Genomic DNA, 24,549 nt, shown 5'->3' with positions numbered 1-24,549 from the left:
GCAAGTTAAATGTAAGACATTGATAAGACAGGCTAAGAGAGAATTTGAAAAGAAGTTGGCCGTAGAGGCAAAAACTCACAGTAAAAACTTTTTAAAATATATCCGAAGCAGAAAGCCTGTGAGGGAGTCAGTTGGACCGTTAGATGATCGAGGGGGTTAAAGGGGCACTTAGAGAAGATAAGGCCATCGCGGAAAGATTAAATGATTTCTTTGCTTCAGTGTTTACTGAAGAGGATGTTGGGGAGGTACCCGTACTGGAGAAGGTTTTCATGGGCAATGATTCAGATGGACTGATTGGCAAACTGAAGAGTAGTAAATCACCTGGACCGGATGGTATACACCCCAGAGTTCTGAAGGAACTAAAAAATGAAATTTCAGACCTATTAGTAAAAATTTGTAACCTATCATTAAAACTATCCATTGTATCTGAAGACTGGAGGATAGCTAATGTAAACCCAATATTTAAAAAGAGCTCCAGGGGCGATCCGGGAAACTACAGACCGGTTAGCCTGACTTCAGTGCCAAGAAAAATAGTGGAAAGTGTTCTAAACATCAAAATCACAGAACATAGAGAAAGACATGGTTTAATGGAACAAAGTCAGCATGGCTTTACCCAAGGCAAGTCTTGCCTCACAAATCTGCTTCACTTTTTTGAAGGAGTTAAACATGTGGATAAAGGTGAACCAGTAGATGTAGTATTCTTGGATTTTCAGAAGGCGTTTGACAAAGTTCCTCATGAGAGGCTTCTAGGAAAAGTAAAAAGTCATGGGATAGGTGGCGATGTCCTTTCGTGAATTGCAAACTGGCTAAAAGACAGGAAACAGAGAGTAGGATTAAATGGACAGTTTTTTCTCAATGGAAGGGAGTGGACAGTGGAGTGCCTCAGGGAACTGTATTGGGACCCTCACTTTTCAATAATTTATAAATGATCTGGAAAGAAATACGAGTGAGATGATCAGATTTGCAGATGATACAAAATTGTTCAGAGTAGTTAAATCACAAGCAGATTGTGATAAATTGCAGGAAGACCTTGTGAGACTGGAAAATTGGGCATCAGAATGGCAGATGAAATTTAATGTGGATAAGTGCAAGGTGATGCATATAGGGAAAAATAACCCATGCTCTAATTACACAGTTAGGTTCCATATTAGGTTCTACAACCCAAGAAAGAGATCTAGGCGTCATAGTGGATAACACATTGAAATCGTCAGTTCAGTGTGCTGCGGCAATCAAAAAAGCAACAGAATGTTGGGAATTATTAGAAAGGGAATGGTGAATAAAACGGAAAATGTCATAATGCCTCTGTATCGCTCCATGGTGAGACCGCACCTTGAATACTGTGTACAATTCTGGTCGCCATATCTCAACAAAAATATAATTGCGATGGAGAAGGTACAGAGAAGGGCGACCAAAATAAGGGGAATGGAACAGCTCCCCTATGAGGAAAGACTAAAGAGGTTAGGACTTTTCAGCTTGGAGAAGAGACGGCTGAGGGGGGATATGATAGAGGTGTTTAAAATCAACAGAGATCTAGAACGGGTAGATGTGAATCAGTTATTTACTCTTTCGGATAATAGAAAGACTAGGGCGCACTCCTTGAAGTTAGCATGTGGCACATTTAAAACTAATCGAAGAAAGTTCATTTTTACTCAACGCACAATTAAACTCTGGAATTTGTTGCCAGAGGATGTGGTTAGTGCAGTTAGTATAGCTGTGTTTAAAAAAGGATTGGATAAGTTCTTGGAGGAGAAGTCCATTACCTGCTATTAATTAAGATGACTTAGAAAATAGCCACTGCTATTACTAGCAACGGTAACATGGAATAGATTTAGTTTTTGGGTACTTGCCAGGTTCTTATGGCATGGATTGGCCACTGTTGGAAACAGGATGCTGGGCTTGATGACCCCTTGGTCTGACCCAGTATGGCATGTTCTTATGTTCTAAATATATTTTTCTTGATCTCATTCATTTACAAAAGTTTCTAGAACCAGCTGCACCCTATAGTGTAATCGTTGCAATATAAGGGTATTGCTACATGCATGTGACATACCAGTTTGGAATTAAAATATAAAATTGTTTTCTGTGACTGCTTGTAAAAGATCTCCCCAAGGATTTCTTGGAATAGTAGGTGGGGAATATTGTGTAATTTTTTTGATTTAATAGTAATTTATTTGTTAAATTTTTCTGATCTGCGTATTGTATAATATTTACTATTTTGTAAATATTGAAAAAGTTGAATAAACAGTAAATTGCAAAAAAAATAATTTTTATACATTTATAATGGAATTGTGAAACTCTGCTTTTCACATCTTTATTTTTGTTTTGTTTGCTATTGTTGCAGGGATTTTTTTGGAATTGTACCTTCTGTCTTTTCTATATTAGATTGCAAACAGAGGACCATACTCGCAACCACACAGCCCTCATCCCTATTATGATTTCTCCTCTCACACAACTATTAGGTCTAACACTATTTTCCCTTACGCTATTCAACGCTCAATCTCTCACCAAAAAATCCCTGATCCTCAATGACTATCTCTTGGACTCCAACCCAGACATATGTACCATAACAGAAACCTGGCTCAAACCAACAGACATAGCAATAATAAACCAACTCCCCACCGATCTCTACGACTTCCTCTCCCTTCCCCGTCTCAAAAAAAGGGGAGGGGGCATCCTTTTGGCAGCTAAAAAAGAGCTGAAATTCACCCAGCTTCCAGTCAAGTCAGATTCTAAACTTGAAGTAGGACTTTTCAAAACAGCCGATCTCCAAGTCCTACTCATCTACGCCCCTCCGGGTCTCCTGGACTCAGATGCCTCCCCTTTGATAGAAATCATAACAACACACTTGAACTTAGACTCCCCGACTATTGTTTTAGGAGATTTCAATTTACATGTGGACAACCCTACTCTTACCACCAATTGCGAGGCTCTACTCATGGCCCTCTCAGCTATGGGCTTTAATCAGATTGTCAACAAGCCCACCCATAAAGCCGGCCACACCCTGGACCTCATTTTCGTGAATGCAGGAATCAAATACACTTCCCCTCCTTCTTGCACTCCGGTCCCATGGTCAGATCACTCACTAATCACCGCTACTTTCTCCCTGACACAATTCAGAAAAAATCCCCCACCGAAATCCTCATTTCTCTACAGAAAATCCTGTTCTTCTAACGACCTCAACAACCAGCTCACCTCAGAGCTTCCCCATCTTAACCTCTCTGACCCTAACTCAGCCATCCTATCCTGGAACAACATCACCGAGACAGTAGCAAACAAACTATGTCCTCTTTCAGCAAAAAAACTAAACACAAACTCAACAAAAAGACAACCATGGTTCTCAAACAACCTCCATACGCTTAAGCAGAGCCTTAGACACAAAGAAAACAAATGGCGCAAGGCCCCAAGCCCCAGCACCTTAGCCGCTTACAAACTCGCTTTACATCACTACAAGAACTCCACACTAAAATCAAAAAGGGATTACTATGCGAGCAAAATACATGACCTTGTATTTGATGCAAAAGCTCTTTTCGCTTACGTATCCAACCTGACTCACATCAACACTCCAGATATACCCATAGACCTAGCTCAATCCAAAGCCGAGGAATTAGCTACTTTCTTCCAAGATAAAATATCTAACCTACTAAAGCGATTGACCCCTAGTAACAATCCTATCACTGCTGACCTACAGATACTAAACAAAGGAACCTCCTTGGAATCTTTCGAACCCATCACAGCCTCTGACATCCTTCTGTTACTTAAGAAAATGAAACCCTCCTCCCACCCCTTCGATCACTTACCTACAAAGCTCCTCCTTCTTATACCGAAAACAATCTCCAAAACCCTGGCAGATATCATAAACTGCTCATTATCCCAGGGAATTTTCCCAGAAGAACTTAAACTAGCTTCTCTAAAACCACTCTTAAAGAAACCCAATCTTGACCATAAAGACCCCAACAACTTTCGCCCGATTTCAAATCTTCCTTTTATTGCCAAGATAATGGAAAAGCTGGTCAATACTCAACTCTCCAACTACATTGAAGACCACAAAATACTTTACCCCTCTCAATATGGATTCCGTAAAGCATCAAGCACGGAAACTCTACTCATATCCCTGACTGACAACATCATCATGGGACTAGACAAAGGCCAATCCTTCTTACTCATCCTTCTAGACCTTTCGGCTGCGTTTGATACTGTCAACCATTCGACCCTCCTCAACCAACTGTCGAACATAGGAATATCAGGAACTGCCCTATCATGGTTCAACTCATTCCTCAGCAACAGAGGATATAAGGTAAAGATCCACAACAAGGAATCTTCCCGACATTCCTCATCTTTAGGAGTTCCTCAGGGCTCCTCCCTCTCACCCACACTCTTTAATATTTACCTCCTTCCGCTCTGTCAACTACTAACCCGCCTGAAACTAATCCACTTCCTATACGCGGACGACGTGCAGATCCTGATCCCTATCAATGAAACCATTGCCAAAACTCTTGAATTCTGGGAACTCTGTCTTAAAGAAATCAATCTCCTCTTATCGAATTTAAACTTGATATTAAATTCGGCTAAGACGGAACTTCTGATCATCTCACCTGACAATAGTAACCCACTTCTGAGTCTTCCAACCAACCCACCTACCACCCAAACAAGGGACTTAGGAATAATTATCGACAACCATCTCAACTTAAAATCGTTCATCAAACAAACTACTAAAGATGGATTCTACAAACTCCAAGTACTTAAAAGAATCAAACCGCTCCTGCACGTTAGAGACTTCAGAACGGTACTTCAAGCAGTTATCTTTTCTAAGATAGACTACTGCAACTCTATCTTACTTGGTCTTCCTTCCGCTTCCATCAAACCCCTTCAGATGCTCCAGAACACAGCTGCGAGAATTCTGACCAACACCAGGAGAAGAGATCACATCTCACCCATTCTCAAGAACCTGCACTGGTTGCCTATACACTTCAGAATCATCCACAAATCCATCACTATTATCCACAAGGCCATACATCACCAAACAACGCTCGATTTACAAATTCCTCTCAGACAACACACTTCCACCAGGCCCATCAGAGAAGCCTACAAAGGATCACTCCATGTCCCCCAAACCAAAACCACTCACTACCTAACTTTCAGAGACCGAGCCTTTTCCACAGCCGGCCCTTCATTATGGAACTCTATCCCTCCGGAGCTGAGACAAGAACCATGCCTACCGACTTTTAGAAAAAGGCTTAAGACTTGGCTATTTAAACAAGCCTTCCCAGACCCGATCTAAATGATAGTAATTTTACAAGAGACAGCAAACTATACAATAGATTTCATATCATAATGTAAATATTTTAATCCCTTCCGTTCGTCTCTCTTATTCTAATTTCTCTTCCCAGTTTTAAGACCCTGTTGTAATGTAACTTTTGTTCTCCTTGCACTTGTTTTTCGTTTCTTGTTCTCACCCCTTGTTTTATGTAAACCGGCATGATGTGGTTTCTAATCATGAATGCCGGTATAGAAAAACGCTAAATAAATAAATAAATAAAGTGTTAATTTATCTTATAGCCGATATACTTAAAGTTGACATGACTTACCACCACCACTAAGTAATATTTAATATGAAACTATGTTACAGTATTTTGATGGCACCTGTTAAGTTAATATAATTCAACACATTGAAGTTTGAAATTATGTGCCTTATTGTGAACCGTTGTGACGGCAACTAGCTTAACGACGGTATAGAAAAGATTTTAAATAAATAAATAAAATATATCTAATGAGTGCTCGCTAGTGTCAATTCTGTCTCAGTCCAAGGAAGTTAAGAATTTTGTAATGTATGCTAGGAAGCCTTCAGCTAGAAGAGCTCACAGTTTCAAATGGAAAAGATTTTTGTCTTGGTATCGAGCAAGCTCCCTGGACCCATGCATCTGTGAGCCAAAGGAGTTGCTAGAGTACTTATTCTCCCCCTCTTCTTCAAGCTCATTATGTCATCAGTCAAAGAGCATCTCAGTACCATTGTGGCTTACCGTATTCAAATGGATGGCAAACTAATATCCATACATCTTTTGGTACTGATATTCATAAAAGATTTGTGACACATGAGACCTTGGGCTGTCAATCCACCAGTGCCATGGGATCTCGATGTTGTAATAGCATAACTAATGATACAGTCTTACGAACCATTAGTCGGCTTCCTTGAAGTTCCTAGTAGCTATTATGTTGGCTAGCCAAGTCAGTGAGCTCTAGCGATTGGTTCATTACTCACGGTACATGCAGCTTTTCCGCAACAGTGGTACTCTGCACTTTCCCCAAGTTTCTGCCAAAATTAGTGTTGGCTTTTCATTTGAATCAAGCCATTGTTACCCACGTGAGAAGGCTGTCCATTCACTGGACTGCAAAAGTTTATCTGAAGAGAACTCAACTGCATCATCAGGCTTCTCAACCTTTTCTTCTACTTCTGCCTAGCAGCTGTTAGTCTGTTTTTGGTTCTTAAGTACATTTTTTTTCGTCATCAACCACTAAAGTCCCATGTTCTTTATGTAGCTTTGATTGTAAGCTCAGTCATCCTGTCCATTTTTTTTTTGTCATTTCAGACTTTGATTTTGCCATATATTTTTTCATCACCATGATTTATTTATTTATTTATGTTTAGTTTTTATATACCGATGTTCCTGTATAATATATATATCACACCGGTTTACATGGAAATAAAACTGATGCCTCGGAGAGGCAGTTTACATCGAAACATATTTAACATTTTTAACAGCATAACCAAAGGGGCAGGGGAAATGGAGGAGGTTACAGTGGTTAAAAACATATCTAGTTACATAGTGATCTGGAATAAATAAATAAATAGCCAGTAACTATTTACATGAGGTAATGGTCTGTCTGAGTCTACGCAGATGTTGTGTTATACTGGTTCTTAGCTCTCCGGGAAAGCTTGAGCGAAAAACCAAGTCTTTAGCTTCTTTTTGAATGTTATGTGGCAGGGTTCGAGGCGAAGGTCTGGAGGGAGCGTGTTCCAGAGAGTGGGGCCGGCTGTGGATAGTGCGCGTTTTCTCAAGGAGGTTTTCGCCGGCTGGGTGCGTAGCATATTTCTGTACGCATTTCTAGTTGGTCTCTTAGAAGTGTGTGGCTGAAGTTGATTAGTTAAATTGAGAGGAGAGATGTTATGTAGTGCCTTATGTATCATCATAATGGTTTTAAATTGAATTCTGTATTTGATTGGTAGCCAATGTAGGTGCTGGAGAATTGGGGTGATATGATCCCTTTTTTTGGTGTTTGTAAGAATTCTCGCTGTAGCGTTCATGACCATCTGAAGTGGTTTAGTGGTGCTACCGGGAAGTCCGAGAAGGAGTGAGTTGCAGTAGTCCAATTTCGGTAGTATAATGGCTTGTAGAACCAGGCGGAAGTCTTTGTAGAGTAGTAGTGGTTTTAATTTTTTTAATACTTGCAGTTTAAAGAAGCACTCCTTTGTAGTGTTGTTTATGAATTTGTTGAGGCTGAGTTTGTTATCTAGGAGTACTCCAAGGTCTCTTACTTGTGGCGAAGAGATGTCTTTGGGGTTGATAGTGGATTGGCTAGAAGTAGAATTGTTAGGTGAGACGTAATTTTCAGGAGCGATAAGGAGGATTTCAGTTTTGTTTGTGTTTAGAACCAGGTTGAGGCTGATAGAGAGAAGAAAGTCAGTAGCTTCATATCATGCCCATAATGGATTGTCATGCCAACTGCTTTGGTGTAGATCAGGGTGGCATTTGTGCTGGCATCTCAAGGGTATCACCCAGAGCCATCCATTTCTGAAGATTTGCATCTGGATATTTTTGGGAAGGCTTTGAAATCTAGTGCACAGTCAGCACCAAAAATGTCTGTATCGAAAGATCATGAAACTGCAATTGCTAATGATTTTTTGACATAGAGAAAGGGGTTTCTTTCCTTGGAGTCTGCATCCAAGAAATGACCAGGAGCAAGGAACCCTTCCTGCTCTTCTGATTTGGCCCATAATGAGGGCTCCTTGGGGTCAAATTCAGTTCAGAGATGTTGACAATGAGCATGATGTGGCAACATTGACGTTTTGGTATCAGTCTTCGTTGGTGCAAGAATCTGAGAACAGAGAGACAGTGGGTGCTATTTGTCGTTCTAGTCTGCTTCATCCAGAGGTAAGCTCAGGTTTCCAACTTGAGACAGTCTTGAGTGTCTCCGGAGATCCATACCATTGCTTCTGATATTGTTAGTATAATTAGTTTCATATTTTTTAAAATATTTCTTTTAGATTTTTCATAAGGCTTTGTAGTTTAGAAGGCAGAATTTTAAATGGTTTTTTGGGTACTTGCCAGGTTCTTATGGCCTGGATTGGCCACTGTTGGAAACAGGATGCTGGGCTTGATGGACCCTTTGTCTGACCCAGTATGGCATGTTCTTATCTTCTTCTTTTTGTGCTGCTTCTGTTTGAGGCAGAAACTGTGATTTCCTCTTTCCTGTGCACAGCAAATTTGTAGGAAACAGTGAGACATGCTCATATATGCAGCCTAAGCAAGAAGTAGGGGGGAGAGAGGAAAGAAAAGTAGACAGTTCAGGATGCAAATGCAGGTTGAACCACAAAATGTTCTCACACAGCACAACTATAAAGTAACTCTCAGACCTTGCTTCTTATTTTCTTAAAACAAAACAAAACAAAAATTCATGCCCACAGAAAGGAAATATACCACCAGAAACGGAGAACTTCTAGCAGTAAAACTGGCCCAGGAGGGAGCTTAGACATTCAGTCAAAATCTTCACCAATCATAAAAATATGCAGTACCTCCAGAAAGCTCCAGCGATTAAACCCACGCCAGGCCTGATGGTCTCTATTCTTTAACCGCTTCGGTATTGCCTGGCAGAGAAGAAATAGCAGGCTGATGCCCTTTTGTGGTTCTTTAAAACAGAGGACTTGACAGAACCACCTCAACACATCATTGATCTTGCAAGGATCATTTTATCCACAGCAGTCCTCGTACCATCAGGGAAAATTGTGGTCCGCAAATGCCTCCAGGAGAAAAGGTACTTAAATTATGTCCCAGTGTTGTATTTATAGGATGGTTTCTTAAAAATAAATTGGGATATAATGGATTAAATGTGCCCACGATTCCCGCTTGGCAGGCCATCCCAGAGGAGCTAAAACCTTGGAACTGCTGCTTAACTATTAGTGGCCTCAAATGAGACATGATTTATTTATTTATTTATTTATTTATTTAGTTATTTATTTATTTAATTATTTTAAAATGTTTATATACCGCTTTTACAATTCGAAAGAATTAATCAAAATGGTTTACAACCAAACATACATAATGAGTAAACTTAACAAATAAAAACAAATAAAAACTAACATTAAAATAATAACACAATAAACATTCATGACCAGTGGCTTTTAAACAATAAAATTACAAACGGAGTGAATGAAAAAGAATTATTACTTATGGGTATTGTATGAATTGAAGGAGATGCTGCTGTTGTAACAGATGAATGAATGTTTATTTTATGAGTTAGGAGATAAGGTGTATGCTTTCTGAAATAGATAGGTTTTCAGTGGTTTTTTGAACTGTTGAGTATGATGTACGATACTTTGAGGAATCTTGTCCCAACTGTGATTAACAAGAGTTCCCACGTTTGCCCTTGGGAGCTGTTAAAGCTACTGCCAGCCCCTGAGATACCATGGACCCATGTATCCATGTACTTCATCACTGACCTACCTCTCTCTAATGGCTGTTCTTCCATTTGGGTTGTAGTGGACCGATTCTCAAAGATGGCTCATTTTATACCATTCCCCAGATTTCCTTCAGCACCATAACTGGCTAGTCTTTTTTTTTTCAGCATATCTTCCGACATCATGGCTTACCTGAACACATTCTTTCAGATTGAGGAGTGCAGTTCACAGCATGGTTCTGGAAAATCATGTGCAAACATTTGAAATTTCTTTGGACTTCTCTACATACCACCCAAAAAGTAATGGACAGACAGAACTATTCAAATCCTTAATGCATTCCTGAGGGCCTACGTAAACGAATGGTAGGATGATTGGGCATCTCTCCTTCCCAGGTAGAATTCTGCCATAACCATGTTAGAAATTCCATAAGGTCTTCTCAATTCCAGGTCCTGTATGGCAGACATCCATGGATGCCGCTCCCTATACCGGTAACAGTTCCCTGCCCCACAGCCAACATCATGACTCTTAACACCAACGGAAACTGCATGGCCTTCTTCCAAGAGTATTTCTCTTATCTCAGTCTCTGGGTTCTTCCTGCATCCAGGAGGTTCTAGACCTACTGTTGTTTCAGGGTTTACTTATCAGGAATAATACTTGAACTATTTTCCGTGCGGTATTTGCTTCTGCTTGCACTCGCATCATTCCTCTGCCTTAGGCACCTCTGCTGCACAAGAGGGTTTGTGTCTGTCTTTTCTATGGTTTTCTTTGTAGAACCTAACTTTTCTCTAGCCTGGACCACTGGTGGGTCGGCTGTCTCAAAGGCAAAGGAGGAAGGTAGTGCTTCAACACTTTGTGGTTTCTTGCTTTGTCCTGCTTGGACAGCCTATAGCTACGGATTCACCCATGTGTGAGGACTACCATCCTGCTTTTCCTAGGAGAAAGCAGAGGTGCTTACCTGTTACAGGTGTTCTCCTGGAACAGCAGGATGTTAGTCCTCAAGAAACCCACCGAAGTTGGGTTTTCCATGTATTAGCTATATAATGGACATAGAGGGGCTCTGCCTAGGGGGCTGGGTAATGACTACAGCTGCACATGCTCAGTGGGCATGCTCGAGAGTTCTAGAATCTTTGAGATCAAAGTTCCATGCCGGGCTCCATACAATGATGTCACCCATATGTGTGAAGACTAACATCCTGCTGTCGGAGAACACCTTTTACAGGTAAGTAACTTTGCTTTCCATTTACTGCACCGTGTGCTTCCTTGGGGGAAGTATATGCTATCATGGCTGAGGTATTAATACTTAAGCCAGGTTCGGACAATCTGTTCCGAGATCACCTTTGCTCTGCCCTGGTACCCTTAGAGTTTTCAGGCTGGTGAAGAAATCCTGTTTGACAGGGGGTTTGCATTTACGGTACCCCAACTTCCTGTCTTATTGGAGTGTTTCTGGATTTCCTCCCTGTGGAATTAACTCTTTTTCAGCTGTTACAAGCAAGCTGAGGGCTCTATCTAAGTGGGTAACTCCCTACTGGAATTGGCAGTGAGTTATTCACTTGGGGTTGAGATATACAATATAGTGTCTTCTGCTTACCCCAGCAGTCTGCCTCTTTGTGTTCTTCGCTCCTTCCGACTTTCAGTTGGATTTCTGGGGGAGGGAGAGAAAAGCTAAGGCATTCGTGATATATCTTAGTGTGTATACCTGCAGGGAAAGATACACCACAATTTCCCTGTATTTTCGACAGGTTCTGCCCAATACTGCCTTTATTTATTTTATTTATTTATTTATTTTAAAGATTGTCTGTATCGCCTGTACAGGCAAAATGCAGATCTAAGCAGTTTACAGTTAAAAATACATACATAATCAGCAGAAATAAAGCTAAAATAAGCAAAGCATACAATAAAACCTAGTAAATAAAAACACAATAACAATAGGGCAAGAGGAAGGGGGGAAAGATTGTCATCTTAAGATTGGTATAAGGGGAGCTCAGGTTTGGGAGTCAGGGAAGGCAAGTGAAAATAGGTAAGTTTTTATGGCTTGTTGAAATTTGTTTTTTTTAAAGTGAGTTGACGAATATGATTAGGTAATGAGTTCCATAGAATCACTTCACTAGTTTGCCCAAAGTGCTTACCTGCTCACCTGAACTATCCTGTAGATAAGATGGATAGCCGTGCCCTTGACAGGGTGCAGTGTGGGTGAGTTTCAGGCCTAATGTATCTCCCTGCTTGGGGGTTTGGGCTAGTGATCCCATTCAGGGATTGCCTTTCATCCCCTGAAACTCTTGATAGTGCCCTTCTGGTCAGCTATGGCTGGTGCTTTGGCACATAGGGTCTGTCACAGACCCTGCCATGGTTTGCTGCTTGTTCTTTCAAGAGTGGCTTGGGTTTTCTGCCCATTATGCCTACTAGCCAAACATGGGCACACTTTTGCAGAGACATTCTGTCCTTTGGATGTCAGTGGACCGCGGTTTCTTTCTGGAGAGTTCTCAAGCCCCAGATAGTTTTTTATTTTGTAACACTGAAGAAAACTGTGCGGTCTTCATCCAAAAGGCCTCTTATTTACATCTCTAGACTTTTTCCTGTATCCAGGGGATTCTAGACCTACTGTCATTGTCATGGTTTACTGAGCTGAAACCCTACTTGTAATGTTTTCTGTGATATGGAATATGTTTCTTGTTGGTACTCACCTCTGCCATGCATTGGGGCTTTATGTCCCAGTCTTTTCTATGGTTTTCTCTTTGTAGAACCCAACTCTTTTTCCTGCTTAGACCCCTTTGTGTGTAGGCTGCTTCACAGGCAAAAGGAAGAGAGGTGGTGCTTTCAGCATGGTGTAGTTTCCTGCTTTGTCCTGCTCGGACAGCCTATAGCTTGGGATTCATGCATGTGTGAGGACTTCATCCTGCTTGTCCTCGGAGAAAGCAGAGTTGCTACAGGTGTTCTTGTTAGCAGGATGTTAGTCCTCACGAAACCTACCTGCATTCCCTGGGAGTTGACTTCTCCATGTATTAGCTATATTATGGACTGAGGGACTCTGCCTGGAGGGGGCAGGTTGATGACTACAGCTGCACATGGTCAGTAGGGAATATTTGAGATCAAAGTTCTGTGCCAGGCTCCATCTGACGGTCACCCATGTGTGAGGACTAACATCCTGCTGTCCTCTGAGAACACATGTTACAGGTAAGCAATGCTGCTTTTTTCCACCAGGATTTTATTGATAAATTTGCTGGCAGTGCTAGAATCCAAAAAGGCTTCAGAGAAGAATTCCTTATTTGCGAAGTCTAATTGTACAGTTAGAACAATTTGACATGGGGGGAGGAGAGTAAGTAGTGCCTAGGTTTGCCTCTCCTATCAACATTAGGCATGGGAGTTTCCCAACTTCTCTTCAGATAACTTGGATTGTCCTAGCTGCATGGGTTCCTTATTGGATGCAGAGTGAGAAGGGGTTCAGACAAGGGACAGCATAGGTCTTTGAAAGTTGGGTGCCAAGTGGGCACCGTGTCTGGGAGACTCCCATTCTCAGGACTTCTCTTGGAATTGAATGTCAGTTTTCACACACAAGGATACAAGGTTGTCCAGTTTGGTCAGGGGTGTCACAGCCAGCCAGTTCATCTTTGACCCTATCTGATAGACCCTGCCAGAATATGTCTATGTGCAACTCTTAATTCCAAGAGGGTTCAGAGGCCAGCGTTTGCAGTTTTACAGCATATTGCCCAACAGTCATGGAGCATTGTCTCAGGTGGAGTGATTCTGAGGCTGCAGAAGAAGCTTATCGAAGAGTTTTGTGAAGTGAGTTAAGAATACTTGAAGGTTCCAGAGACTGGCATCATCTCTCGCCCACAAGAGAGAAGCCCATGCCAGAGCCTGACCAGATGGCAGAGACATTATAAAGGCCACTCTCGCTCATTCAGATGCAAAGTTGGCCAGCTGAAGCTTGAAGTGAAACAAGCACTGTTTGATGAAGTCTCTGCAGATCTTGGGAATACCATCATACCGAATGGCAGAGGTAGGCAAAGTGAAAGAATAGTCAGAGATGAGGAAGCAACTGGTTGTGGCAACTTTGGGTGTAGCATAGCCTTTGCTAGGGATGACTGCAATTTATTTAGCCACAAAGAAAGTTCTTGCTGGACCCCAATAATATGAACTCGATTTTTTTGTTGCTGTTGGATCGTCTGTGAGGGATCCACAGAAATTCCAGCAGGAGAAAGTCAGCCGGGTCCATGGCCTGAGCAAACAGTCACGGGCTTGAAAGAGTGGACCCTGGGACCCCACTGACTGACAAGGCCAAGGCATGGAACAGAATTGTGAGGCAGAGACATGATCAAGCAGACAAGGTCGGAGTAGGTGAAGTCCATTCAAAGGCAGGAGATAAGTAAGAATCTGGGTAGGCATCAGACAGAAGCACAGTCAGGAACCAGGCCGGGTCTCAAACGATAGAATCAGGAACTGCCAGATGCTGAGGAATGAAGAAACAGAATCTGTTGCTCAGGCACCTGCCCAAAGAAGTGAACGTCCTTTTATGTTAGAGCAGTGCTGATGTCATCAGCCTGCACCTCAGGAAATCCTTGGTGCTGGCCCTATAAAGCTACTGAGTTGCTATGGGCCCTTACTCAAGAGCAGCACTATGCAGCATAAGAACTGCATACCAGGATCCATGCTGGGAGACCCCAACAGGTCTCAGGACTCAGTGCTGGGCCCATGACCGTGAGGTACAGGATACTGACTGTAGTGCAGTACACTGTGGTTGAAGGCATGTAACAGTACCTTTTTGTTTTTTTTAAATGTTTTGAGTAATGATGTATTAAAATATAAATATTTGATAAATATATTTTTAATATCATACTTGTGTTGATTTACTTTTGGCATAATATAATTTTTTGCCATTTTTGTATTTGAAATTAATTGGCTATGCATGCCATTGCGTGCTGGTATATTCCCAAGTCTCTGCTTAGCTCCCCAGGTGGTTCTTTGATATCAAAGGTTGATCATTGCGCTTTGTGACATGTCAGACTTATGGTGCCTTCTGGAAGATGAGATCAGGCTGTAAACAATGCACACACCTTTATCACTCAAGCTAGCAAAGAGTTTGACTTTGCTCCAGTTGATTTTAGTCTGCATTATCAGCTCAGCTATCATAAACTATCTCTGCATTGTTAAGATAAGGTCATACCACCCTGCTTGCTATATTTCACCACTTAAATATAAGCTGCAACACTAATTTAAGCCTTATCTACATTTGATTTTATGATGCTTTAAAAACTGTGGTATAGAAGGACTGTCCTGAAGTGCCCCCAACCTTCAAGCATTTTACCCTGGTCTTTTTATGATTAGCCATTTTAGACTATTTCTTTCAAAAGAATGTTGCTCATCTTCAGAATCTTGGATTGTGTCTGAATTTTGTACTTAATGTCATTGCTGATCCTATTTTGAGTTTTAGAGATAATAGCAAGGTGAATACTTTATAGATTCAATTCACTATAATAAAAAGGATGACTTTATTCTGTTTACTATGCAGTTGCTTCATCTTTTTAAACACTTAGTCCATTTAAGATTTGAATATGCAATCACAGAATTGACCTAGAGAAATGATCGTTTTTATAGGCCTTTTTAGATTTCAGAAACATAGAAAAGGTTAATGAGTTTTTATGGAACTATATTTCAGCAGCACAGAACCAAGGGAATGGGCAAGACATCTTATTGGCCCAGGGAATCAATCAGCAACCTCTTCAGCAACAAAGAGTACTACAGCAGCTACAGCAGGGGGATTGGAGGCTACAGCAGTTGCAGCAGCAGCAGCAGCAACTTCAAGATACTTATTTACAGCAGGTATAGCTCCTTTCCTATCAAAAAGTTAAAGAAACAAAATAAATGCTACTTTTGAGTTATTGTTGAAAATATGAATCCAATCTTAAACTGATAGCAGAAATGGAAAGAAAATTGATGCATCTTTTTTGACTACCTTTGGAAACAGGATACTGGGCTTGATGGACCATTGGTCTGACCCAGCATGGCAAGTCTTATGCAAGTGCCTTGCAAGCACTAAAGAAGCCACATAGGGGTTTAAACATAAACAAATATATCTCATGGGCATTCATTGTCGATATCCTGAAAAATATACTGGCTGGATGTGCCTGGGACAGATTTCCCAATAGGCAGAGTAGGCTGGTGCTTATGGGTGACCTGCCTATGTTGGTGGAAGTATACTGCAGTGGATCCCTTCCTCCCAACTAGCCATGACTTTGGAGAGTGTGGCCAGCTGTCATATGCCTAAGGACAACCAGTAGGTTATATTTGCCCCAAGGATGGTTTGGGAACTAGTTCTGAAAACTGTTGTGGTATTTAGGATATTCACAACATTCCTTGAGCTATTTGTGTTTTTGGTCTATAGATTAATTTGTCTATCTTTGTTGCCTTGAGAACTCATTTCTTTTTGCAGCCTTTGCATGACTGCAGGAAATACACTTGCTTAACCTAGATCTGCATCCCAAATGCTTTCAGTGCATCATGTGTCTTTGTTGCTAGTTTCTCACTTGTGCTTTGAATACAAATGATGCATCTATTTAAAACTGAAAATTTTCACTGTAAAGGATGAAATTCGTAAAAAGTTAATTTGTTAGTTATACATTTGGTTGCAAGTCCATAGTTCTGTGTTTTGCAATGAATATGCATTTGGGAGATGTGCACGCATGGCTTCCATTGCATGAAAATCTGTCTCATGTCTATTCATTGTGGATATCCTGAAACCCCAACAGGCTAGGGAATCCTAGAAATAGATTGGTGACCACTGCTGTAATGAAAGAGGGGATGAAATCAAATTGTTTAAAAAACAAAACAAAATAAAAAAACTGATGCTCTGAGCTACCTGTAGCAGTCACTGACTGTTTCTTAAGAAGGGAAAGCATACTGCTCAAGGATGGTGAACAAGCAAACTAATTCTTGTAATTTAGAAGACCCAGGAAATATTCAGGCAACTAATTCTGTTTCAGTTGAAGAACAAACTGTCTTGCTTTTCTTTCATATGGTTCTGTTGGTCTAAGGTCTTCTGGAGTTCTATCGTTAAGCTTTAAACAATTAGTATACAGTTGCTTGGCTATCAAGGGTCATTTCAGGATAACTATCATTTTTCTTAGTGCTATTATATGTGAATTTCACAGATCTCATTGAATGCATGCTGCTATAATCATTTTCTAATTTAGGGGTCTACTGTTCAGAGAAGAGTTCATTGTTTTTAGAAATGTAGTAGAACAGTAAGCTTTGTATAATAGAGCATGTGAGTGGTGTGTTAATAAGCACTCAAGAAGATGTTTTAATTTTAACATAGTACCAACAAGCAATACAGCAGCAGTTGATTCAGCAGCAGTTGTATATGCAGTCCATGTACCAGCAGCAGCATCCCTCATCACAATATCCAGCCATGGTAAGGTCATGATGTCTGAGTATTGGGTTTTGCTTAGTGATACAAAGACATTTTGTTCTGTGCAGTGAAACTTGGTTGAATTAAACCGTTCTTGTCCTTGTGTAAAGGTGTCTTTGTTTCGTTAGTTTTAAGTATAAGCTATATGGGATATAGTATAGTCAAGTGAGCACAGATATCTTTATAATTATGATCTCCTTAATAGTTTTCAAAAACAATTATTTTACAAGCCAGTGCAGAGAGAATTGTCATCAGCTAAATGACTATTGTGCACTTTCATTTATACTTCCAAACATAGCTTTCAAATAACTTTGGCTTTTGCTGCAGACTTCAACTTTTGCCACAGAATCACACCCAACTGCACCTGGGACCACAAATTTTCATCCTTACCTCATCCTCCAGCCTGCTCCCCACTTTCCCACACATGCTTTTTGCCCCATTGATATATGAAGTCTCATTTCTCCTAGGTGTTGATGTTGAATCATCTGAGGTGTGCCTGAATGAGCGAGCATAAGGGACAATGGAAAACCTTTTCACCCAGTTTATATTTCCAGATGATATTTGAGTATACCTCAGTCCATGCCTCATTAGGGTGCCGGTAAATCCTGTCCTAGATTTCTTAAGCATCAGATGGTGCAGAAAAATGACTTTAGATATTGTTAAGGAGATCAAATAAGCAGGCCTTGATTTTCAAAGAATACATAGCTCCGCTGTATCCAGATTTCAGAATTATCAGGTAGTATAATGTTTGTGCCTGTTTAAAAGATATTGATTTTGCAAGTATACCATTGACCTACAATTTAGAGTAATCTGTTGCTCATGGGTCCTTTCTGTGCTCCAGTTGTAGAACATTTGCTAATCTTGCAGAGGTGGCATGTCTCTGCATTGATTTTGTAATCCTCAGTGCAAAAACTACGATATCTTCTGTGGTTGTGTGGAAAGAGTGCAAATTTTTCCAGTCTGAAAGAATGTTTAAGAATTAATTGGCTAAAAGGTTATGAGCAGTTGGTGACATTTCTCCCATTGTCCGAGAGGAACTTTCTGAGGGCTCTTGGGTTTTGAATGGGTTAACTTAATTTTTCAATTTTAAATCCTACAAGTTCTTATGGGGATGTTCTCTAGCAATGGGAAAGGTGCCTCCAAAACACCCTTATAAGCATGAAAAGGAAATGAAAACACCCCATTCTTTAAAGGAGTTTACTGCCTTTGTTTCTTGTTTGCTTTATTCTTCCACTTATTGGTATTATCCATGCATCTTTTTTTACTCAGACTTTTAATATTTAAATATATTTATATATAAGAACATAAGAAACATGTCCAGATGAAATACACCATAATTCAGCTATAATTCAGAGCAAAGTAAAGTTTGAATAAATTAGATGCAAACAGTTTTTCTTGTAGAAGTCCAAATTGTTTAACTCCTACCCTTTTCACTGTTCACCGTCCCCCAAACTAATTTCTTTCCATCTTTGGACTGTGTAATACAAGGATTTTAAACTAAGAACAACTCTTTAAGACATTTAGAAACATTCTGAACTATAAGCCCCAACTAGTAGTGCCTAGGAAGGCGTTACTAATTCTTTATTAGAATTTTTTAAAGTATTTTTGGGGAGAATTAAATGTAAACATATTTTATTTTAAAGACCTTAGTCCAACCTATTGTTAGAAATCCCTTTCCTTAATAGATCTTTTTGGCAACTTGTTCTGCAGCCTAGTGGTTAAAGTAGTAGGCCAAGAAACTGGGAAACCAAAGTTCAAATCCTCTAGCTCCTATAGATATTCCTTGTGACCTTGGACAAGTCACTTTACCCTCCATTGCCTCAGATTAAACTCAGGGAAATAGAGTACCTGAATTATAATATGCTTTGAGTTTGGATTTGGAAAAGTGAATAATTATTGCATTTATAAGAAATGTGAGTTGTTAAGGGTGATATTTCCTCAGTTAATTTTAAAAATATAAATACAGACTCATCTTTTGAATGTATAGATCCACAATATTGAAAATGTTAGAGTAACAAGAACTTTTAAGAATCTTATATCCTAACTTTATGTGATATGAAATTGAGATGTACCTTTTTGTGCATTTGTTCCAGATACTTTCTGAATAAAAAAAAAAGAAAAAGCGAGCAAACCAACTTGATAGTATAACTGCTTTGGATATTAAATCTGCATTGAGTTTATGGTGATGGTTCTCCACAGGTACAGCAATATCAGCAAGCCCTTGTGCAACAGCAGCTTCTTGCGCAACATCCGCAGCAGCCTCAGCAGTACCTTACCTCTCCACAGGAGTTTTCACCAGCCTTAGTCTCTTATACTGCATCGCTTCCAGCTCATAGTGGAACAGTGATAGACTCATCCTACAGTGCAAACAGGCATGTAGCTGATTTTACTTATACAATCACCAGGAAAAATAAACTTACAGGGCTTCAAAGTCAGGGAAGTTTTGTTTTGATGCACATATGATCTGTAATTTTAGATTGGAATATTTGCAGTTAGACTGCCTTGAAAAGAAGAGTATCATGATGGTATAAATCAATGGTCTTCAGCTGGTGGGTTATGAGCCTGTTTTGGGTCATGGCTCATGTTAAGGTGAATTGCAGCCACTCCCAGCTCTCCAAATGTGACCCAGAATCAGTGGGAGAACTTCCAGGATTATGGCAGCTCATACTATATCTCTGATACTGTTCTTTTCATCTAGCACTGGTTGTGTAAATCCTGCTGCTGTGGCACTGGAGAAAAAACAGGAAGGGCTTATTTTTGTGCTGTTTCTCCCTTGTCACTCTGTAGCCCAGTGCTTCTCAACCGGTGTGTCGCGACACACCAGTGTGTCGCCAAGCACCGGCTGGTGTGTCGCGTGCTCCTGGTCTCTCCCGCTGCTCTTCCTTCCCTGCTACCGTTGCCGCCGGGCTGTCAGCACGTTCAAGCCCAGCGGGAACGGCAGCGGCGCTAGAAGAAGCTCTGGCACCATGGCTGGCCTTTTTTTCTTCCCGTGACCCAGAACAGGAAGTGGTGCGCGGGAAGGAGAAAGAGCCGGCCCGTGCCGCGTGGAAAAGTAGCAGCAGCAGCAGCAGCAGCAGCATCGGCCCCTGAGCAATTGAAGCAGCCGGAAAGGAGACAGCAGCATGAGCCTCCCGCGGCCGATGGGATTCTTCTTTCTTGGTCTGCGGGGGCTGGAGGAGGAGGCTGCTGCAGCTACCGTTTGTGCTCGGGGGGGGGGGGGGGGAGGAGTGGAAGTGAGAGAGAGAGAGAAGCAGCCAGCCAGCCTGTGTAAGTGAGAGAATGTATTTGATTGAGAGCATGTGTATGATTGAGAGAAACTGGTGAGAGAGCTGATATGTGTGTGTGTGTTTCTCACAGGACAAGCAGGATGGTTGTCCTCACAAATGGGTGACATCGAGGATGGAGCCCACCACGGAAAACTTCTGTCAAAGTTTAAACAGAACTTTGACTGGCCCCTACTGGGCATGCCCAGCAAGGCACTGACCCTGCAGCCAGCAGGGGTCTCCCTTCAGTCTTCTTTTTTCCGCGCAGCAGTTGCCACGCGGTGAAAGGAGCTCTCTTACCACGTTCCTGACAGGAATTCGGTATTTTTCTTTCCGAAGAAAATTTGCCCCTCAGGGGTCTCCCTTCGACAAATTTTTGTCACCTCCGCGGAAACCGGTAAGTTTTTTGCCTTTTTTCTTCGACTACCGTCGAATTTGGCCCTCGAGGCCTGTTGGCAATTACCGAGCCCGCGACTAAATTTGGCCTTAAGCCATGGCGACGGGGTTCCGTCGATGCCCGGATTGTACCCGGACTATGTCAATCACAGACCCCCATAGGGTTTGTGTTTTGTGTTTGGGTAGTGAGCATGATGTCCTGACTTGCACCAAATGTGCCCTAATGACACCTAAGGGTCGCAAAGCCAGGATGGAGAAGATGGGGCTCCTCTTCCATGCACCCACCCCAACGCCATCGATAGCATCGACGTCATCGGAACCGGCACCGTCGAAGTTGCACCACCATCGTCAACCCTCCGGTGACCGTCCACCATCGATGACTTCTCGGCCGTCGACTCCTGTCCCCTCCCCGGATGGGCGAGGAGACCGGAAGGACAAGCATCGCCATCGACGGCACAAGTCTCGGCCTGTCGAGGATCCACAGTCATCGACCTCTGAACAAGCCGAGCCACCGACTAAGAGGCCTCGTTCAGACTTGGCACCGTCCACGTCTCGTTCGCAGGCATCGAGGAAACCCTCACCCTCTCGGGGTGTGGGAGCCGTGATCCCACCGGTTACGGTGGTCCCTCCGGCTCTGCCTCAGCCTCCCTCTCCCGTCGAGCCGGGTATTGTTACCCCTGGTCTCCGGGCAGAACTGGACCGGCTGGTCCAGGAGGCCATCGAGAAAGCGATGCAAAGATTCCAACCTCCATTGGCACCGTCTCCGGCACCGATTCCGGCACCGCCACCGGCACCGACTCCGCCACCGAGGAAGGAACCGACCACCGAACCTTTGGTGGAAGCGCTGGCACCGCTACTACAACGTATGGAGGCACTTGTACATGCCCTCCCATCGATGATTCCAGTAGCACCGACAGCGCCATCGTCTCCGACTGGATTTTCATCGGCGGGAGAAACACCGTTCCTGATTCCCCCCTTCCGGGGTGGTCCCATCGGTGCCTTCTCGTATATCTCCACCGATTTATCCTTTGGCTCCATCGGTTCCAAGACCGGCACCGACTCCATCGGCAGCACCGAAACCCTCGATGCCGTTCCCAGTACCGATTGTACCACCGGTTCCTCCAAGGTTTCCTTCGATGCCTTCGGATCCTCAACCAGGTCCATCGGGGCTTCAACCCCCAAGTGATCCCTATGATACCTGGGGTGATGATACATCTTCTGACACAGATTTACCATCACCGCCTTCTCCTACAGAGAGTAGAAAACGATCTCCTCCAGAGGATCTCTCCTTTATTAATTTTGTAAAGGAGATGTCCGAAATTGTACCTTTTCAGCTGCAATCTGAGACCGATGACAGACACCAGATGATGGAACTGCTTCAATTTTTGGACGCTCCAAAAATCATCGCTTCCATCCCCATTCACCAGGTGTTTCTCGATCTCTTAAAGAAAAACTGGGAATCTCCTTCATCTGTATCACCAGTTAACAAGAAGGCTGACTCCACATACCTTGTCCAGTCAGCACCAGGCTTTCAAAAGCCTCAACTGGATCATCGCTCTGTTGTGGTGGAGTCCGCACAAAGAAAAGCCAAGCGTCTCAAGCCACACTCCTCCACTCCGCCGGTCAAGGACAATAAATTCCTAGACAGTGTGGGACGGAAAGTGTACCATGGAGCTATGCTGATTTCTCGCATAGCCTCATATCAACTCTACATGACGCAATATAACAGAGCCATCCTTAAACAGATGCAAGATTTTGCTGACACATTACCTGACCAATACCAGCCACAGCTTCAGGCCCTTCTTAACAAAGGGTTTGAAGCGGGGAAGCACGAGATCAGAACAGCTTATGACATCTTCGATGCCTCCACAAAGGTTTCAGCTACTGCCATCTCGGCCAGACGTTGGGCTTGGTTAAAGTCATCCAACCTTCGCCCAGAGGTCCAGGATCGTTTAGCGGATTTACCCTGCTTAGGGGACAATTTGTTTGGAGAACAAATTCAGCAAATAGTAGCTGAATTGAAAGATCACCACGAGACGTTGAAACAACTTTCTTCTGTTCCGTCTGAGGTTTCCTCCAAACAACCACTTAAGAAGGACTCTAAGAAGTCGTTCTTTCGGCCACGCCGTTACTACCCTCCATCGGCCAGGCCTCGTCCAGCTCGATCCTCTACTAGGCCTCAGCCGCGTCAGCCTAGGAAACAAAGGCCTACTGTAGCCCCTCCTCCTGGGCCTGCGGCTGGCCTTTGACTCCCCTGTAGGGAACACATGCCAAACCCCTCTTCCAGACATTCCTGTAGGAGGTCGACTGTACCATTTTCTACAACCTTGGTTGCAGATCACCTCAGATCAGTGGGTGCTAACAATTATCGCACAGGGTTACCACCTCAACTTCATAACTCTTCCGGCAGACTCCCCGCCTCTTCAAGCGTGGAGTCTATCCACCCATTTGGCTCAATTGCAACAGGAAATGTCTCCTCTTCTGCAATCAAATGCTATAGAACCCGTTCCTCCCTCTCAACGAGGCAAGGGATTCTATTCCAGATACTTCCTAATACCAAAGAAATCAGGGGGACTACGTCCCATTTTGGACCTTCGAGCCCTCAACAAATACCTTCAAAAAGAGAAGTTCAAAATGGTAACCCTAGGCGCGCTGCTCCCTCTGCTACAAAGAGGGGATTGGCTGTGCTCTCTCGACCTCAAGGACGCTTATACCCACATTGCGATCACACAATCCCATCGCAAATATCTGCGGTTTCTCGTAGGCCACGACCATTATCAATACCGTGTCCTACCTTTCGGTCTGGCTTCTGCCCCATGAGTCTTTACCAAATGTCTCGTAGTGGTAGCAGCATTCTTAAGGAAGGAAGGTGTCCACGTCTACCCCTACCTGGACGATTGGCTAATCAGGGCCTCCACCCAACAGATAGCTCAATCCTCCCTAAAATTGACAATTCAAACACTCCTTTCCTTAGGGTTTCTTGTCAATTACGAGAAATCTTGCTTAGTCCCGTCTCAAACCTTATTCTTCATTGGAGCAGACTTGGACACCTTACAGGCAAAGGCTTACCTTCCTCTTCAGAGGGTCCACACCCTAATGTCCCTGGCTCGCCAGCTCCAGTCTCAGAACACTGCCACGGCTCGCCAGTTCCTCATTCTCCTAGGACACATGGCATCCTCAGTTCAAGTCACTCCCATGACCCGACTAGCCATGAGAGTAACACAATGGACTCTACGACACCAATGGATTCAAGCTTTTCAGCCTCTGTCCTCCATAGTCACAGTCACACAAGCGCTGCGCCTATCCTTAACCTGGTGGACGACTCAGGTCAACCTCCTTCAGGGCTTACCTTTTCTTCCACCGGATCCGCAAGTAATCCTAACCACCGACGCTTCTCACATCGGTTGGGGAGCCCATGTGGACGACTTTCAAACCCAAGGGTTGTGGTTCAAAGAGGAAGCCGAACACCAGATCAATTCCTGGAACTTCGAGCAATCCGCTATGCGCTCCGCACTTTCAAAGATCATCTCTTTCATCAGATAATCTTAATCCAGACGGACAACCAAGTGGCCATGTGGTACATAAACAAGCAGGGAGGCACAGGCTCCTTCCTTCTGTGTCAGGAAGCTGCGCAGATCTGGGCGGAAGCCCTCTCCCACTCCATGTACCTCAGGGCCACTTACCTGCCGGGAGTAGACAATGCATTGGCAGACCAGCTGAGCCGTGTCTTCCACCCACACGAGTGGTCACTCGATCCTCTGGTAGCGACCTCTCTGTTTCACAAGTGGGGTTCTCCCCGCATAGACCTCTTTGCG

General features: G+C 42.8%; 1 protein-coding gene across 4 annotated transcripts in view; it reads left to right on the top strand.

Moving 5' to 3' along the window:
- Window positions 1-24,549, top strand: part of BMP2K (BMP2 inducible kinase) — a 402,471-nt gene that overhangs the window by 287,887 nt on the left and 90,035 nt on the right. For 2 of the 4 annotated variants that reach the window (XM_029600326.1, XM_029600304.1), the window contains exons 11-13: window positions 15,324-15,487; window positions 16,983-17,078; window positions 19,275-19,447. In XM_029600326.1, the coding sequence (XP_029456186.1) occupies window positions 15,324-15,487; window positions 16,983-17,078; window positions 19,275-19,447 (433 nt within the window). The remainder of the gene's footprint in view (window positions 1-15,323; window positions 15,488-16,982; window positions 17,079-19,274; window positions 19,448-24,549) is intronic. The other 2 variants (XM_029600312.1, XM_029600318.1) reach the window with 2 other exon arrangements.

The sequence above is a fragment of the Rhinatrema bivittatum genome, chromosome 1 (assembly GCF_901001135.1).
Source record: "Rhinatrema bivittatum chromosome 1, aRhiBiv1.1, whole genome shotgun sequence".
Lineage (NCBI taxonomy): Eukaryota > Metazoa > Chordata > Amphibia > Gymnophiona > Rhinatrematidae > Rhinatrema > Rhinatrema bivittatum.
This window is presented reverse-complemented; position numbering and strand designations above follow the sequence as displayed.